A 17,745-nucleotide genomic window follows, 5' to 3' on the forward strand; every position below is an offset into this window, starting at 1 on the left:
TAATTGAAAGTTGACCGGTAGCCAACCCATGCCATGGTTATTTGGTATAGATCTATAGCTGTGCTCGGATCGTTAAAAGATGGGAAGTTTGGTGAGGTTCAAAGTAAGGAAGTCAGACATCAATTGAATTATCAACAAGCCCAAGACCAGGCCAGCCAAGAGAATGTGCAATTAAGAATTAAGTATACATTGAACAGCCTCGCCCAACTATAAGGTAGATCGGAACGTCCGACTAGACTAGGTATTTACAACGTCTGTACTCGTTCGTTAAGCCGTACAACGTTTACTCGTCGTAGTCAAGGTGGGTAACGATCCGGACGGGGCCAGGCACGACCTTGCCGCCAATGCCATCCGCCCACTTGTCCTTCTCCATGTACGCGTCCTGGACCTTCTTCGCGCCGGTCGTGATGATCGAGCAGTTGGTGTCGTCGTGCGCGCACATCTTCATGCCCTGGATGTGCTGGCCGGCGGCCTCGGCCTGGATCGCCGAGACATCCCAGCCGGACCAGCCGCCGTTGACCTCGCTGCCGAGGTCGAACTCACCCCAGGTGCAGGAGTAGCCGCCGAATTCGTCGGTGGGGAGGGAGTCGCCCTTGGCGGCGCCCCAGGAGCCTTGGGAGTTTTCGTCGAAGGCGACGTAGCGGATTTCTTCGGGCTCAAGGGAGAAGGAGACGGCGGAGTTGCCGTACCAGCCGGTCATCTTCATGTCCGGGCCGATCTTGTTCCAGACGATGACGGTCCACTTGTCGGTCTTGGAGCCGTGGAACTGCACGACGTACTTGTATTGCGCCGCCTCCTCAGCGCTGACTTCCTGGATGTTGCTACCCCAGGGAGTGCCGACATTGCCAGAGTAGGTGAACTTGTTGCCGGTGATGGACTGCGAGGTGCGCCCGCCGAAGCCCTTGTACGAGAACTCGCCGCTGGAGGGGAAGTTAGTCCAGGCGGAGTGGTCGACGGAGGTGCCAGTGGGAGCTTCGGTGGAGGTGGGAGCGGCAGAGCTGGATGTGGTCTCGGGCTCCGGCGCAGGGGTCTCGGTCGAGGTAGCCGGCGCTTCGGTCTCGGTGGGAACCGGGGTGCTGGTGCTGCTGCTGGTCTCGACGACCGGGGTCTGAGTAGAGGTAGGAATCTCCGTGGACGACGGGGTTTCGGTAGGGATCTCAGGGATCTCGACGAATGTCGCAGGCGCGGTAGCAGTAATGGAGGACAGAGTGCTGGTGGTGCAGCACTCCCACGCGGTCTCCGTCACGTAGACGGGCTCTGAGTCGTAGAACCCGCCGACTTCCTGGGCAGCCTCATGACGGGCGCCGTGTCGGTGCTTGTGGGAACCGTGAGAACGGGCCAGAGCCGATCCGGCAGTGGCGAGAGTAAAAACGAGTGACTTCCACTGCATTGTGCCGGTACGCGATGGAGCAATTCACATCAACGTCCGAAGAAAAGAGCGTAAACAGCTGGTTTGGGGGTTGAAAAGAGTGACTGGTGTGGGATACGAAACAAACCGAAAACAAGGGCGAGGGGATCGCGTAATAAAAGGGGAGACGGGGAAGAGGCTGAGGACGAGCGAGTGGGGGGCCCTGGGGGTGCGCAGGAAAAACAAGAAGATGCTCAGCGCAACGCTGGCTTGGTCCCTAGCGCCCAGATCGAATCGTTAGTCGCCCAGATGCGAGCTAAAGGCGTGCTAATTAAATGAACCAGCTTGAAACCAATCGACGTCCGTCTTGAGTTGCTCTGACAAGAACCCCGTGAAACGCCACGCCAAACCCCAAGGCTTGGACCCCTCAAGGATCATATATCGTGCATTGTTGACGCGACTGTTGTGTGAGCACATTCCATCCCTGCGTCCTTGATCGCCCTGGGTGAGAGCATTCCAGCGCCCTACGGCCTCATCGACGGTCGGGCCATGTGTCTGCCAATCACTCGGTCTCGACTCGCGAACATCTGGTCCCTGACAGGGACGGTGGACACCGACTCCAGGAGTTTCTTCCCCTTTGGGTCAGTGCTTGCCCCTTGGTTGTTCGTTCCTGACTAGCGTTGCGATCAGGGGGTGGATCGGCGTCCGAGGCGGAAATTAACTTGGTCATGGCGTCTGGGCTTGCGGTACGGTCGGGGTTCGAGTCGGAATATCTGGGGATGAGTGCTGTGACGACAGACGTGTTAGCTCTCGTCTCAGATGGTTGGCAGCGTCTGAAGCTGACTTACCCAATTGTCGCGAGGCTTGTGAGATGGCAGAGTTGGACAGAAGATGGTTTGTTGTCGTGGGAGTTTGGGTCAGGAACCCGACCGGTGGGCCGCTGCTGCTTACGTACGCGCACTGACAATTCTTCAAAAAAGCTCCATATTTGATTGCAGTCCACTGCTAGTGCTCATGAGTCAAGATAAACTAGAGTTCCCCGTCAACGATAGATAACTTTGATAACAGTCTGTTCAATTTCCCTGAATCCGATAAACGCCGGTCGCCGATAAACCAACCTCCACGCTAGTGCTCGATAATTGAACCCTGTGCCACTCCCCCACAACCAGCATCAGTATAGCTTTTCACTCCGCCTCGCTGTCATACCACAGATCCTCCCTGACCTTCGACACGGCTCCCTCCTCGCTAAACACACGTCCGGTCAACATACTCTTGAACGTCTCCTGTTGGCAATCGCACCACCACGAATAGCGCCCGCCTTCCTCGTACGGGGTGTGTCCTTTCGGGTGGTATTTGTGATCGTACAGTTCGTTGAAGAACTTGTTGCGCTGCCGACGAAGCTCAATCTGCAGGCTCCGAACCGACACCGGATTATTCTCGACAGCCGCGCCAAGGTTCTCATCGACAGTGAAATCCAACTCCGGAATAAGGTATGGGTCAATGAGACAGGTGTAGTCGGAGAGTGAAAACAACGTCTTGAGGTCCATGTCCTTGATGCGCTGCTGCCTTGTGGTCTTGTCGATTGATAACAGCCCGATCAGCTGGTACATCCCGCCAACGTATCGCCTTTCTTCTGTCGGCGACAGTTCGTTCGGTGTTTGCGGATCGCGTCGCTCGTAATTGTCAACGAAGACGTTGTACCACTGCAGCAGGCCCTTTCGGCGGCTCGATGATTGATCGAGGATGAGTTTCACTTGATCGATGGTGCTGGGTTGGGTGTGTAGGGGTAGCTTTCCAACATCGGCTAGCAATTGGCGCAAGGCAGAGTAGTTAGGGACGCAGGCCGGGGCAATTTCGTTGCAGATTGGAATAAGATGCTGGCACCAGACGGCGTAAAGCTGGTTGGAACAAAGTGCCAAGTTTGAGGCGTCTTTGAAGGAGGGAGCATTGCGGAAGATGTGAACGAGAAGCTCGACTGGTAGCGCCTCGAGGAACGATTCCTTCGGTGATTCCTTGGGCGCTGTTGGCTTGGTCATGATTGTGTTTGTTTCGTGGAGGAGATCAATGCGGGGAGGAGAGTTCGAAGTGAGGGTCGTTGTAGGATCCAGAAACTGAGTGCTCTGGCGAGGAAGATGAAGTTGGAAAGAGAGGAAGTCGAAGCGGGGAAGTTGAGGAAGAGACGTCACCAAAGTCAGAAAGTCAGAAAGTCAGAAAGTCAGAAAGTCAGAAAGTGTTGATAAGGGAAGGCCTGGAGTTCCCCTCCGAGCCGCATCACCTGACTACGATAGGCAACACTAGCCAGGCACCAGCGCTCGTATCAGACCCTGTGGGGGTGAAGGTGCAGGTGAGAGTTCAGATGAGGGGTAAGTGATTATCCAGATGACTGCAAAGTCTTCCTCGATCCGTTGCTTTCCTAAGAACTGAACCAACATGCGGCCGTGAATCAGATAGGGGTCTCGCCCGACAATTGAAACAATTACCGTTATCGTTATTGAGGATATCAAAGACCAACGCGACAATTGACAGTGAACAACCGCAAGCAAACCCCGCAGGCAGGCCTTGTGTTATCGCCCGCCAATCACAGGAGCGCCGCACGAACAATCCTGTAGAAATGAGGCACAGGAGCGTTCCTTTCGATATATGCTTAAAAGCGAGCCAGGGTGATCCCAGGCGAGGGGATGCCGTCGAGCAACTATGACCCTGATCCGTGATACGGGCCGCGTTTACCATGTGATTTCTCTGGGTAGAGCCTCCAGGAATCCAGTCATCCGTTTGCTGCAGCTGAAATATCTACGATGCTCGACAACTGCGCCTCTTCATAATTATAGACCAAGCGTCGCTAGTTGGGAATCTTGTCGCCCATCGTTGAGCGCTTGTCAGTCTAGTATTCTACGAAGGGCACTACCAAACGTCGACAAGGGGAATGCAAGCTGAGGAGGAAATTCCATCTGGTTTCATGAACCATCTACCTATCAAGCGCCCGTGCTTCTTGTCCTGGGGCTTCAACATTTCAATCGGCCGAGGTACGGTAAATCCGCAACTTACTGTCGCAGACCTTTTGCGCAGCGTACTCGAGTTCGACTGCCATTGCACAATAGATGCTTCATCACCCCGATAGCTAACGATTCCGTGTGAAGAGCCATGCGATACGCTGGTGAAGACCAGAAGCACTGCGGGCTTCAAATTAGGGAGCTCTAGATGAAGAGACCAAGAACTACTTCACGAGCGAACCAACCAACCAAACCCTACCTATCGCGCCATCCCCAGCCTCCGTTATGGTACGTGGAAACGCCCTTTCCGCGATTCCGGACGCTCGGACCAACCCCCCGTGGAGGTCCCCCGCCAGTCGTTGACGCAGCGAGCTCGTATTATTGAACGAACGCAGTCAAGGTCAGCTTTATCAGCAAACCCGAACCAGCGAATCCGGAGGCGCATTACCTGCCGCAGGACCCGGGTTGAGTCTAGATTACTCTCGCCGAGAGGGAAGAATGCTGGATGGGGATAATCGTGGCGTAGCGGGGTAGATTCTCACTGTCAGCTTGACCTCGAGTTGAGCCATCTACCCCGCGGACCTTGCGGATGCGATTGCGACAACGAACGACGGTGAGCACCAGGGTCTACAGTGCTGTCGGTGCATAAAATATAAATATGCTGCTTTGGCCCCGCCCCGCCGCAAGCTGATCCACTTCTTCTATACCCACATCCACCCTAGTTACCCACTACACAGCCATAGGAAACAACCATGTCTCGCGTCTGGCACATCAGCGGCGCAAACACCGGCTTCGGTCTGGAGCTCGCGCTCAAAGCTCTATCCGAGGGCGACCGGGTCATCGCCGCCGTCCGAACTCTATCCAAAGTCCCCGACAGCCTGAACCGGGACGACGTCAAGATCCTCCAATTCGACCTATCCTGGTCGCAGGGAGAAATGAACGAATACGCAAAGAAAGCATTCGCCGCATTCGGACAGCTCGATGTCCTGGTCAACAACGCAGCTTACTCGTATATGGGGGCGATCGAGGAGTCTGAGTATGTCTTTACCCCTTCACTTCTCTCTCAAGTGTGACGGAAAAACTGATACGAACCCCAGAGACGCCGCCGTAAAAGCCCAATACGACATCAACGTCTTCGCGCCCCTCCGCCTGATCCGCGCCGTCCTCCCCCACCTCCGAGATCAAGGCAGCGGCACAATCATCAACTTCTCCTCAGTCGGCGGGCTGATGTCCGGCCCCGCAAACGGAATCTACTGCTCGACGAAGTTCGCGCTGGAAGGCCTGACGCAGGCGCTGGCCGCTGAAATCGCGCCCTTCGGGCTCAAAGCGCTCGTCGTGGAACCCGGGTACTTCCGCACCTCGTTCCTGAGCGCCGTGACGTCTGGTACGAATATTGCTCCTGCGTTGGATGTTTATGAGGGGACGCCTGCGCATGATGCGCGGAAGGCGTTTTTCGCATATGATGGGAATCAGAGGGGGAATCCGGTGGAGGGGGTCAAGAGGATTTGGGAGTATGTGGCTGATGAAGGGTTGTTGAAGGGGAAGGAGAAGCTGGGGAAGTTGCCGTTGGGTAGTGATACGGGTAGTGTACTGAGGCTTGTTGCGAAGGATTTGGAACACACTGCGGATATGTATGAGGAGGTGTGGAAGAGTACGGATTTTCCTGAGGGGCAGTAGGGTGCTTTCTAGCTGAAAGATGCAAGGCTTATCCATTCATTCGTTAGGTGTGCATGTTCTCCGTTTTCGGCGTTTACGTCCCCAACTGGAGTCGCCCACGCCCTTGAGTCAGGGAATCCGCTCATTCCAGCCTTATTAAACTATGCTTAATATTGCCAACCTTTGCAGACATATGGTTTATTTATCATAGAGCATGGTGCGAGCAAAGTAGGCGAAGAGGGAGAACTGACCAATCAACGCCATGCTATCGACCCACATCAACTCGCAGCGGAAACGACGAGAGTGAGACGGCCTCACGGTCTCCCTTTTCCTCACCCCCGCAATCCCCAACAGGGCCAACACCACACCATGTCGTCGCTCCTCGCTCTCCCCAACGAAATCCTGCTGATGATAATCGAATCACTCACAGAGGAGTGGGACATTTGGTCACTTATTCAAGCAAACCACCGACTCTACGCGCTGGGAAGGCCACGCCTCTGGCGGCACAACGCGGTCCACGAGAACAGTGAAGCCTTAATATGGGCCGTTGAAACCGAGCAGCTGGACAAAATGCAATATGCGTTGGACCACGGAGCTAATGTGAATTGCGTGAATTGGCATGATGAAACACCGCTTATGATCGCGGTCAAGGAAGACCGCCTCGATATCGTCGATTTCCTGCTGAAGGTCCCAAACCTCGACGCTGACTTTCGGCATCCAAAAGTGACAACTAAAACCGCACTCCAATTGGCTTGTCTGTTGGGACGCCTCGAGATTGTCGAGAGATTGATACGCCGCCCAGAGGTGCGAATGGACGACGCGCATAACAACATCTTGCTCCGTAATGCGGCGGAAATGGGTGATACCAAGCAGCTGGCACTTCTATTGTCGGATCCCGCGGCGAATCCGAACCTTCTGAGCTCGTATGGATATGTCCCTTGTACACCCTTGATGGCGGCGGTGCAGAGTGGGCGTGTAGAAGCAGCCCGCTTTTTGCTCGACCATCCGAGAAATAATCTTGGCACTCTTGATCCAATGGGTTCACCAGCTCTGTACTATGCATTTCGTACGAACAGAGTTGAAATGGTCCAACTGTTCCTGGACCGCGGAGCAGATATCAACCAGGTTTTCCGGAATAATGATACGATGCTCTGCCAAGCAGTCAAGGCAGGTTATGAGAACATGGTGTCGTTTCTGCTTTCTCGCGGCGCCGACCCATCTTTAGGCGCACCGGCCTGCATTGCAGCCGATGAATGCGACTTCCGCATTACCAAGATGTTTGTTGATGAACCGCGAGTTAGCGGATGGCAGCTGGGCCACGTTCTGAATGCCGCGGCTCGTCACCGACAATATGAGCTCACAGAGCTTCTGATGGGACGAGCGGACATTGACGTCAACCACCGGGGACACAAGGAGCTGACGCCGCTGATGGCAGCGATATCGTACAATTCATCTCGTTCCCTCGAGATGTCCCAGTTCTATCTGCAACCCTTTATACTTAATTCTCGGGTGGATATAAATGCGCAAGACGCTGACGGGCGCACGGCCATTTCTATTGCTGCGCAGTTGGGACGGAAAAATGATGTCCAAGTGTTACTCAAGCATCCCGCGATAGACGTCAACATACCAAACAATAAAGGCAATACTGCGATGGACCTGGCGCAGGTGTATAGCCACGTGGAGATTGTGGAGTTACTACGGTCAGCAGGTGGACATCACAGTCAACAACATCTGGATACCTCCATTTTCAGAAGATGGATCGAGAAAATAGACCGTCTTTATTCGTTTGAGAACTTTCTCCAATCGACCGAGTGAAGTTGCGACAAAACGCTTCCAGCCGGTACTGCTCTACCGCACCGGTACGTAAAGCAGAATCAGCATCCAGGACACGATGTTGCACAAGCTGGTTTCTTTCGACAAGAAGACTTGGCCTTTTAAAGCTGGTAAAGAAGACAAAGCCAGGCGCTTCAGACCCATCCCGGGAAAGTTGATTCACATCTCATCGTTTGTGACCCATGAGTGTGTAGCTCTGCCTGATACCAGTCAAATCACGGACGGGGAAAGGGGAAAGCAACATATTGGTCCTGGCCTAGGCGCCTCGTCGATAGAGATTGGTCTTGCTTAATGGTATGATACTGGGGCCAGTGCTAGAGGGATCATTCCGAAAGACGCTGGCAATCTGGTCGATTTGGAGAACCTAAAAAGCAACTAAGTGCAGGCATGGTATAACAGCAAGGCAAGTCGATGTGTCGCATTCTCAGAGCGCTGGGCGACAAGGACAGGAAGGAACACAAGATTGGAAAGTGCGTGACCGGGTCACTGCTTTCCGGACAAAAAGTTAACTTAGGGATGCCTTTCGCATTCCCGATTCCCAATTCCCGCTTCCCGCTTCGCCTTGATGCTGATCCTCTGTCATGTTTTGCGGGACAATGGAGGTCGTTGTCCGAAGGCTAGTGACTATTGGGGCATGTTGGGTGGAGATGGCTGCGGACTTGGACCTCCATTGCCAAGCTCATGGGTTTACATTCGAGTGTGAGCAACTTAGATACTCCAAGACACAGGTATATTTAAATCGCAGCCCATGGCCATGAAATTCCTAGCCATAAGCTCATTGACCTTTGTGAACTACCATCAGCCGACCATTGCTATTCCACGACTTTCAGAATCATGGTACCCAGCATCGCGGAACAACGTTCTACAGCAATGGCCCCATCGACAAAGACCCCCTCTGCATCGTCAACACCATACTTCGCAGCCTACCGGCACCTCGTCCCCCTCGTCTCCAAAGCAACTTATCTGAACGCCTCCATCGCCCCGCCGTCAAACCTGCTCGTCCACGACGCAATCACTTCATTCGCGCATGAAGCCCTGCACAATCCAACTCCCAAACCCTCCTGGCTCGCAACCGCTGAAGAAGTCCGCTGTCTTTTGGGCCGGTACATCCACACTGATGCAACCAACATAGCGCTCACACGGGACACAACGGAAGGTCTGAACAACTTTATCCGTGGCTTGAAGTTCAAGCCGGGCGATAATGTTGTAATTCTGGACACGGAGCACCCGCATCATGCGTACGCGTGGATGGCACTGAGACCACTGGGGTTGGAAGTTCGGCAGGTCCCGACAATCGCCGAGGCCGAGAGAGCAGGGAATGTGGTGGCGGCGAACGCAGAAACGTTCGCGCCATTTGTTGACGATCGGACTATCGCTATCGGTCTGAGTTCGATCATGTTCCACAGCGGCCAGTGGAACGACCTTCAGAACATTTGTGATGTTTACCGACCGAGGGGAATCCACGTGCTTGCGGACCTCACGCAACAAGTCGGATTTGCGCCTGTAGACGTTACGAAACTCAATGTGTCTGCTGCGTCGTTCTCGCTACACAAGGGGTTGAACACGCCCATCGGACTCGCAGCGTTCTATGTGCATCCCGATGTCCTTGCGGATATCAATCCACTACCTGCAACAGTCGGCTTTGGCAGCGTCGCTAATTCGCGAGCGGACGTCCTTGTTCCGGCTGATGAGATTGTTTACCACCCAAATGCACGCCGACATGACCATCTCAACCTTAGTCTCATTGCTGCTGCGGCTGCAAAGGCATATCTGCATTTCGATCTTGATGTCATGGGCCCTGAGAATGTGGAAAGTCATCTTTACGGTCTTGGTGACGCGCTGAGGATGGGTTGCCAGAAAATCGGTGTGAGGATTGTGGGTCCCGAGGACAGGAAAAGCCATGCGCCGCATCTGTATATTCTGGATTTGCATGATAAGTCGTGGATTGATTTATTCACGGAGAGAGGCGTTTTGGTGACACCGTACCGTTTGGGTGTGAGAGTGTCGTTTGGATTTTATAACAATCTGGAGGATGTTGATCGGCTTCTCGAGGTTCTGCAAGAGGGAATCAAGGCAGGCATTCTGATTGAGTAGACGGCTGGCACTGGCAATGAACATTTTATTTTATCCAAGCTTGGTGCGTTCGAGCATACCTGTTAATCTTCCCTCTGTGCCGGGCCCTGTCCGCACCGTACGAGTCCAACTCCATCTCGCGCCAGACCCCACGTCTCCTGACATTCTTCCAACATAGAGTAGAGGTATTCTGTCTCATCGTGGCCAGCGCTGAAGGTGCGAAGGGACCTGGAAGCTTGCGAGATGCCATAAACCAAGACAATCGGCGCGTAGCGTAAGCCGTGCTGCTGTCGGTATTTTCGTACGAGACACGTTATTGCATGTGCGGACGATAGGCAGATATCCTTTGCTTTACTTGGCCGCGTTGTATCTAATGAGATGTCCTGCTCGGCTTGATCGAAGTTGAGTGCTATGAGGGTGCTATGGAATAGTAGGCTGAAAATCAATGAATCATTAGCCATAATTCCGTTCGACGCATCCGGGAGAGAAGTGCGTACTGTAAGACCGCGATGCTCGGCAGAAGTGAAGCCGAGCAAGGCTCCCATCTGTTCCATCTCGCAGGAAGTGGAAGCGATTCCAGCCATTTGTAAAGTTTCACACTCAAGTCAGCGACGCATCCCTCCCATTCGATTTCGTCGGGTGCTGCTCCTTGCATTGTCAACCCTGTCAATACACTTTCAATGTTTCTTGATAGCCGGATCTGTTCTCTGAAGCAGAGGACTAAGGATGCGAGTTGTCCTGGATTTTTAGTGTCATTGGAAAAGCCGGCTGGCAGCCAGTGGTGCATTTGAGGGAAGTCACTAGCGATCTCAATTAGCATGTTACGGGTCAGTTGCGCGGGGAGCGAAGTGCGTACGGAAGCACATCAGTTTGTGCGACGGATGCATCGTGCCATGGTAATTGAACTGGCCGGCCAAGGATCAGGCTGATTAGCTTGTCCGAGTTGTAGCATCCCCAGTAGATTCGTCGCCGAATCTCAATATCCTCACTCGTAGTAATTGTAAAATCGTGCAGAATCCAGTCGGCAGGGTCTTTCTGGAACCCTAGGTCCTGAGCCATGCGAAAAGCAATGCCTAGTTTTGATTAGCGGACGTTTGCATGGTAGAGGTAGCTACAAATATGCACCTGTAGCCCCCAGCTCTTCGAGAAGTCGCCTTGACCGAGGCAATAGAAGGCCAGGCAGAGAATAGTCTGGACCATGAGTATCGATGGTTGGGTGAGGCCGGAAACAATGCAGACGCTCTCGGCCGTGGTATAAAACCTACTTCCTAGATCTCGTTCCCCAGGATCGGATGACATCTGCAAGCCCAGGGCGCAAATTGCCAGAAGAAGGTCAGGCGACCAATACTTGCTGTTCTGTCGATCCCCGAAGTGATCTCGCAGAAATGCTTCGCGGTAGATGAACATCGAGTGGGAGTATTGCCATTTAAAAAAGAGCAATAGCCCATTGGTGATCGCTACCTCCTCTTCCGCAATGTTGAAGCCTGCTATCTTGGTTATCGAATCGTAGGACGATGTTGGGCATGGCGGATTGGTTTTGCTATTTCGAGTAGATGTGGAGCCTGCGCTGAATGGCCTGGATAATGGGGGGCTCGGCCAGCTGTGATGAATACTGGTCGGGCCGTGATAGATGAGGGATCCTCCTGGCCCTGGTTGCAAGGATGCTTGACGCTGTACGAGTTGGAACATGCGGGTTGATCTGTCGGGTTCGACCTTGGTGGATGGACCAGCAGTCGTGGTGAACGATTTGAGACGCGACTCTCGTTCCTGCGGAGAGGCATACACAAGGCCCATTATGAAACCCTCCAGCCATGCCACGCGAGCCTCAAGACTGGAGGTGTATTCGGTTGACACTGGCCGTGTTTTGCAGTCCGCCTCCCGATACTCGCAGGGTTGGTTTGCCGTCAGACAACTCTGACATGGTTCGGTTCGGGAGCATCGAAGCTATACCTACCACTTAGCAAGGCCCTAGTTTGGTTAGGTTCAAAGAAGGAAACCTTTCTGAAGCGGCATCTTTTGCATCTGTGGAAATCAGTGGCTGAAAGGCAACAACTCGCTGGCGTAGCTCACGAGATCTTCCTCATTACGGCACTGATGGCGCGCCCGGAGGCAATGACGGAATGAAGCAGGATTATGTGGCAAGATGGCGATCAGGAGGAAATGCAGACACAGAACAGGCCAAGGGGAGCCTTATCAGCGGCCGAGTGCCCCTCATGATGCGGGGCGGGTCTCCTACTCCAACGGCGTTCATTCTTCCAATCCGATCATTCAAGTAGGGATTCGCGTAGTTGGCTCGGCATGGATTTGTGGGTAGTCTAGGAAGTGAAAGCAGACGAAGATGGAGAAAACACGAATTGGATTGAGCCCCTAACAGACAGTTGAAGAAGGCGGGGTCAGCATGTGACTTCCCAATTTTACAGTGTGTACAGGTTGGGAACAACGCCCTCCTCCTCGCCTTTGGCCACCAGCTTTCTGTTCTCCCTCTTGAGTAACACTTTCATGATCAAACAGAGACTCGCCATGCACACAGCAAACGCCAGCAACAAGATCATCGCTGTGATATACCTCGGCGACTCATTTTCGTGGAAGAAGTACGGACTCCAGACACTGCCCAGCTGCCCGGTAATGTTGATGATTGCCATCGCACACGCCTTGTTCTGCGCAGTATCACTAACAGTCGTTGCCGCCCAGCTGAAGACTACAGAGTTGGCCCCGAATATACCCGAAATATAGAGGAAGGACGCAAAATACCGGACCGGGATGTTGAGTGTTGCGACACTGATGATAAATCCGACGATGGCGACGCAAACTGGAAAGAATATGTGGAAGCCGCGCTCCTTTCTCCTGTCGCTTGACCAGGCAATGCACCAGGCGACGCAGGCACCGATGATATACGGAGGCGCAGTGCAGGCAAGGGTTATTGTTCGGCTGCCGAGACCAAAGCCTTCCACGATTGTTGGATAAAACTGGTTGAAGCCGTAGGCGCTTTGACTGGAACACATGATGAAGGACTGCGCTCGTTAGAATGGCACCGTAGGTGCGGACTCGGGCGACTTACAAAAATCCAGACTTTGACGTCCATCACCGCCAGCTTCAGTCCATGCCTTAGCGACTCGTTGTCGTCTTGATTAGACACCGCGTCTCGTCGCATCCGCTCAACTGCGACCCGATTCTCTTCGTCAGTGAGCAACCACCTTCCACTGCCGGAATTCATCCCTGGAAGATCTGGTATCAGGAGAAACGCCAACAGCCCCATACCGAAGCTCACAGCGCCTTCTATAATGAAAAGCCACTTCCATCCTGCCAGCCCGTGAGCACCATCGAGGCCAGCAAAGATAGCCGCAGCCAATAGCCCCGACGTTGCAGTTGCAAGGACAAGGCCAGAATACAACGCCGCGTAGCGAAGAGCCAGTTCCTTCTTCGTGTACCAGCAGGACAGCAGGTAGAAAACGCCCGGAAAGAAAGGCGCTTCACAGATACCAAGGATTATGCGTACCCCAATGAGGCCGCTAAAGTTGTGAGTTCCGGCGGTTGACGCAGAAACGCACGACCAGATGCAAACCCAAAAGGGGATATATAGAGATGGTCGGACCTTGGTGAGGATCATGTTGCTGGGAAGTTGCATGAGGATGTATCTGGTCGGGTGATTCAGTCAGCGCTAACAGTGATAAAAGGCTTCCGGACGCAACAGGTTCCTACCCGACATTCACAATGGAAACAGCCGTGCTGTAATCACTTCCTCCGAGGCCCAGGTCTTCCATAAACGTGTCGAGTTTCGCTTGCCTGTACCACAACGATATTAGCTTACGGCCAGGCTCAATGAACTCGTCCTTTCTCACGCAATGTTGTTTCTGTCGAGATAATTGAACAGATAGAGGATGAAGATCATAGGCACGAGCGTCATGTCCAACTTCCGAACAATCCTTTTCTCGCAAGCTCGAAACTCTAGGTCAACCTGAGCCTCTATGATGCTCCCATTCTTCTTCCCCATCGTCATTGTATCCGCCTCCCGCTCATCGTGAATGCTGCTCTTCCTTGGCTCAAGAGTTGACATCTTAGTTGGTAAGTCGTATACAGTATGGTATACCTATCGTAGGTATAATGTCCTTGCAAAATTCTCCTGCTCGGCCACCCGATTTATACTTTATAGCACTCTGGACTAGATTTCATTCCCCACATTTGTACCCCATATTCATTATCAACATTCTCAGCATCATCTGAGATAGTCGGGCTTGCTGGTCTCACCTGATTAGTCGAGAGCCGACTCCAACAGATGACCCACTCGGTTCATGGAGGTCGAAGTCCGCGCTGGTTGTGATAAGCCTGGTTAGGGCTTTATGGCTGATAAGGCCATAGACAAAGATAGCGATAAGTTGGAGATTGATAATAGCCATCCAGAGGGTGGGAGTAAAGATGCTCGGTCGTGAGGGTTATATCTGGTGGTAATTTCTTGATGCCGAGAGAGCAAGCATGTGTGAGGAGACTCAAACACCTAGAGATGGCGTCGATATATGTTTCTGCCAACATTCGGACCCTTGTGAGCACACAATGGATAACCGAATAACCAAGCGTCTATCACCCTCCATTCATAAGTTAATGATATTTGCTAGATTGAAAAAAAGGAATGGAGTCATCGGGTACTACACTGCTCTGAAACGTCAAGTCTATCGCACTGCAAATTTTAGCATTGAATTCCAGGCACCAAGGCATCAGCCAAATAGTCACATGCGACGCGTATTGTCCTCTTCATCTCACTCTCCTTTTCTCACGCCCCAATGTTCCGATCCCTTTTCAGTCGTCGCCGTAAGCAGCCAGCCATGGACTATAGAATGATGGCAAGGCTCCGGCCAGATGAGCCCAACTTTCAACCCTTCTTCTTTTTCGATCCGTCCCTCGATCCCCCGCGCTGGCGCCCCGTCTCTCCCCCAAAACACAACGCGCCTCACCCACCAGCCGGAGTTCCAACCGACAAGATCCACCTCCTTTCGTGGAACATCGACTTCACCACTCCACTTGCGGAGGAACGCATGACAGCAGCCTTAAAATACCTCGGCGACCTCCAAGCCGAGCACGAGAAAAGCGACGGTTCTCCGACGGTGATCTTCTTCCAGGAGATGGTTGCGTCGGACCTCCACCTCATCAACGAAACGCCCTGGGTCCGGGAGAAATTCTACATGACTGATCTTTCCGGGGGTCACTGGCGGTCATACTACGGGACAACAACACTCATCGACCGGCGTCTCTCCCCCGAGCGTGTTTTCAGAGTCCCGTACAAACTCTCCGCGATGCAGCGCGACGCTCTTTTTGTCGATGTCAAGGTAGAAGATTCTGTAATACGGCTTTGCAACACACACCTAGAGAGTCTTGCGAGTGGAGTCAGCAGACGGCCGGTCCAGCTCAAGCTCGCGTCGACGTTCATGCACGGGACGAATGGCAGCAGCAATGACAACACCGGGCCTAGCAAGGACGCCATCTCCCTCCCTACCCCGCAGGCGGCAATTCTAGCCGGCGACCTGAACGCGTTTGCACCTGAAGATGCTGTCGCGCCCGGCGAATGCAATCTGGAAGACGCATATCTCGCTGTTGGTGGGACGGAGGGCGCCGAGGAGGGCTTCACATGGGGGTATCAGAGCCCGAGCGAATTTGCGCCGAGCCGTATGGACAAGGTGTTGTTCTCTGGTCGGATTGAGCCTCTGGCGTTCCGCTTGATGGGGAAGGGGTTGAAGATAAGGGTGGACGTGCGGAATTCCGACGAGGAGGAAAATGACCCTGCTGACGATCCGTTTGAGGATATCTGGGTCACGGATCATTTTGGCCTGGTTGCGGATTTTAGGATCGAGCCGCGAGAGGGCAACTAGATTCCTCCTACGTGGAAGTCTCACTGGTTTGAGTTCCGGGATTTAGTACCGATAAGCCGCCTTCATTGGTAAGGAATGATGGAAGTCTAGGAGAGTTATTAGGGTACGTGCCCCAAGTTTGTTAGCTCCCACTGACTCAACACTGACTCTGATTCTGCTAGCCTTCAATAAAGCCGAAAGTGGCTTCTTAAGGCAAAAATATGTCGATTATCCGTCTTCCCAACGAGTTGGTGCAGATTATCATTCAGCACATCACTACCGATCGGGACATCTACGCCTTTATTCGAGCGAACAGGAAACTCTTCAGCTTTGGCAAGCATCTCCTTTACCGAAACAACGCGAGGAACAATAACAGTAGTTGCCTGATATGGGCCGCAACTTATGGAAAGGTGGATACTATTCTTTACGCCCTGTCCGTCGGCCAGGCAAATGTCGATACACCAACCCGTCTATGGGCAAAGACTACACCACTACTGGCCGCCGTTAGATCGGGCCAACTTGACGCGGCCAAGGCATTGATTGAACAAGGCGCGGATGTGAACAAGGGCGATTTCATGAACACAACACCACTTAGTCAAGCGGCGCAGAATCGTCAGCGCAATTTTGTACGTCTTCTCTTGGATTGTCCAGGCATGAAGATGAGATCGCGGTGTATTGTTAGTAGGAGCGCCTTGTCCTGTGCTTGTCACAATCTCAGCCGGGACCTTCTCCACCTGTCGGCAGTTTCCAACGTTCGCCGACCTCTCCATTCTAAGATATGTTCGGCGAGAGCTGCGCTCGCGGATAGCTATGCGATAGTACAGTTACTATACGACCCCCAAAACCGCATTTTCGAACCCTATCTGACGCCTCCTTATCTTCTTGAGGCTCCAGGTTCTCCATTTCAACAAGCAAGGCAATTGTTGGAGAAGGAGCCTATGCCTATGAACTCTCTTACGACAGTGCCGGCAACAGGCCGACCTGGCAGACGATTGGGCGGACGATTGGGCGGACGATCTGGCAGATATCTATTCTATTGAGTCTCCAGTGTCTTTATTAAAAGAAGCAAGGGGATTTGGGGAAAAAAGATGTCCATGGAATCTCCTACAACTGTGCCGACAACTGTCGTTCTGCCTACCAGGTATACCAGGTAGGCCATTGGAAGTCTAACGCAGGTCGCCTTTTGTTTTGACAGCAATTTGGTCGGGGCGGCCAGTGTTCACCAAGTTCACGGACAACATTGTCCTACCCCATTGTTTCGGATTTGGCGGTTGCTTTTCGAGAGGCATTTGCTGGACGCTTAGGTTTGCCGCGGTACTATATCGAGCCTGTCAATTCTTGGTCCAACGAGCAAAAATTGTTCATCCGCTTTATTCTCTATGGTATCTCTTATGCCTTTTGATAGGGCTACTTTCTCTAATCTTGGGCTTCGGAACTGTCGAAGCTGAATGTGAACCAGTCCCCTACGTCGCAAAACAAGTTGCCCAGGTCCTGTTCCCCCTCTCTCGCCCTGGAACCCCCGGGACCGTTCTAAGCATGCAGGGTGATATGGTACGCCATCCCAACAATTATCTGTATCTCGCGATGCGGTGGATGGCACAAAGTCGAGAAGACTAAGCCAGAGGAACCACTGACACCAAATCAGAACGAGTAACACCAAGTCTTCACTCGGAATCTCAGATTCAGATTCCATGATATGCCCACGTATACCGTAGCCGTTCTTTTGCCCGTCCCCAACCAGGTCCTGATGGATTCAAGAGCCCGGGTGTACCACCACATCACACGCAAGGGCAAATCAAAAGAACTGCTCTCACGATACAATTTCGTCAAGCCTGGCTCACGAATCCCAAGGTCGCGGTGAGATACCCCGAGACAGACGCCACAGCTCTATACGAGCCGTGCCTGATACCGCGAGCTTTGCGAGCACGGATATCCAGGATTCGCTGTCCTCGGCCCATCCACTCCTTCGTTTAGGAGAACGCGCGTCTTGTTTCATCACAGTTCGCCT

General features: G+C 53.0%; 9 protein-coding genes across 9 annotated transcripts; 5 read left to right on the top strand and 4 right to left on the bottom strand.

Annotated features, from left to right (window-relative positions):
• Positions 1-283: 283 nt before the first annotated feature.
• DSM5745_08626 (uncharacterized protein) lies at positions 284-1,390 on the bottom strand (the record flags this gene model as incomplete). Its single annotated transcript, XM_026750642.1, has 1 exon — positions 284-1,390. One exon carries the CDS (start codon positions 1,388-1,390, stop codon positions 284-286), a length of 1,107 nt encoding a protein of 368 aa, XP_026600655.1.
• Positions 1,391-2,532: 1,142 nt separating this feature from the next.
• Positions 2,533-3,384, bottom strand: DSM5745_08627 (uncharacterized protein; the record flags this gene model as incomplete). Its single annotated transcript, XM_026750643.1, has 1 exon — positions 2,533-3,384. The coding sequence occupies one exon, from the start codon at positions 3,382-3,384 to the stop codon at positions 2,533-2,535; it is 852 nt and encodes a 283-aa protein (XP_026600656.1).
• A 1,706-nt stretch (positions 3,385-5,090) lies between these two features.
• DSM5745_08628 (SDR family oxidoreductase) lies at positions 5,091-6,015 on the top strand (the record flags this gene model as incomplete). Its single annotated transcript, XM_026750644.1, has 2 exons — positions 5,091-5,374; positions 5,436-6,015. The coding sequence occupies 2 exons, from the start codon at positions 5,091-5,093 to the stop codon at positions 6,013-6,015; spliced, it is 864 nt and encodes a 287-aa protein (XP_026600657.1).
• Positions 6,016-6,363: 348 nt separating this feature from the next.
• Positions 6,364-7,809, top strand: DSM5745_08629 (uncharacterized protein; the record flags this gene model as incomplete). Its single annotated transcript, XM_026750645.1, has 1 exon — positions 6,364-7,809. One exon carries the CDS (start codon positions 6,364-6,366, stop codon positions 7,807-7,809), a length of 1,446 nt encoding a protein of 481 aa, XP_026600658.1.
• Positions 7,810-8,697: 888 nt separating this feature from the next.
• DSM5745_08630 (uncharacterized protein) lies at positions 8,698-9,921 on the top strand (the record flags this gene model as incomplete). The annotated part of the gene is made up of 1 exon (XM_026750646.1): positions 8,698-9,921. The coding sequence occupies one exon, from the start codon at positions 8,698-8,700 to the stop codon at positions 9,919-9,921; it is 1,224 nt and encodes a 407-aa protein (XP_026600659.1).
• Positions 9,922-9,983: 62 nt separating this feature from the next.
• DSM5745_08631 (fungal specific transcription factor domain-containing protein) lies at positions 9,984-11,694 on the bottom strand (the record flags this gene model as incomplete). The annotated part of the gene is made up of 4 exons (XM_026750647.1): positions 9,984-10,320; positions 10,398-10,700; positions 10,757-10,973; positions 11,016-11,694. 4 exons carry the CDS (start codon positions 11,692-11,694, stop codon positions 9,984-9,986), a joined length of 1,536 nt encoding a protein of 511 aa, XP_026600660.1.
• Positions 11,695-12,314: 620 nt separating this feature from the next.
• Positions 12,315-13,954, bottom strand: DSM5745_08632 (uncharacterized protein; the record flags this gene model as incomplete). The annotated part of the gene is made up of 4 exons (XM_026750648.1): positions 12,315-12,911; positions 12,959-13,535; positions 13,600-13,683; positions 13,740-13,954. 4 exons carry the CDS (start codon positions 13,952-13,954, stop codon positions 12,315-12,317), a joined length of 1,473 nt encoding a protein of 490 aa, XP_026600661.1.
• A 763-nt stretch (positions 13,955-14,717) lies between these two features.
• DSM5745_08633 (endonuclease/exonuclease/phosphatase family protein) lies at positions 14,718-15,758 on the top strand (the record flags this gene model as incomplete). Its single annotated transcript, XM_026750649.1, has 1 exon — positions 14,718-15,758. One exon carries the CDS (start codon positions 14,718-14,720, stop codon positions 15,756-15,758), a length of 1,041 nt encoding a protein of 346 aa, XP_026600662.1.
• Positions 15,759-15,958: 200 nt separating this feature from the next.
• On the top strand, positions 15,959-16,512 carry DSM5745_08634 (ankyrin repeat domain-containing protein; the record flags this gene model as incomplete). The annotated part of the gene is made up of 2 exons (XM_026750650.1): positions 15,959-16,363; positions 16,423-16,512. 2 exons carry the CDS (start codon positions 15,959-15,961, stop codon positions 16,510-16,512), a joined length of 495 nt encoding a protein of 164 aa, XP_026600663.1.
• Between the last annotated feature and the right edge of the window lie 1,233 nt (positions 16,513-17,745).

Source organism: Aspergillus mulundensis, assembly GCF_003369625.1.
Source record: "Aspergillus mulundensis strain DSM 5745 chromosome Unknown scaffold_10, whole genome shotgun sequence".
NCBI lineage: Eukaryota > Fungi > Ascomycota > Eurotiomycetes > Eurotiales > Aspergillaceae > Aspergillus > Aspergillus mulundensis.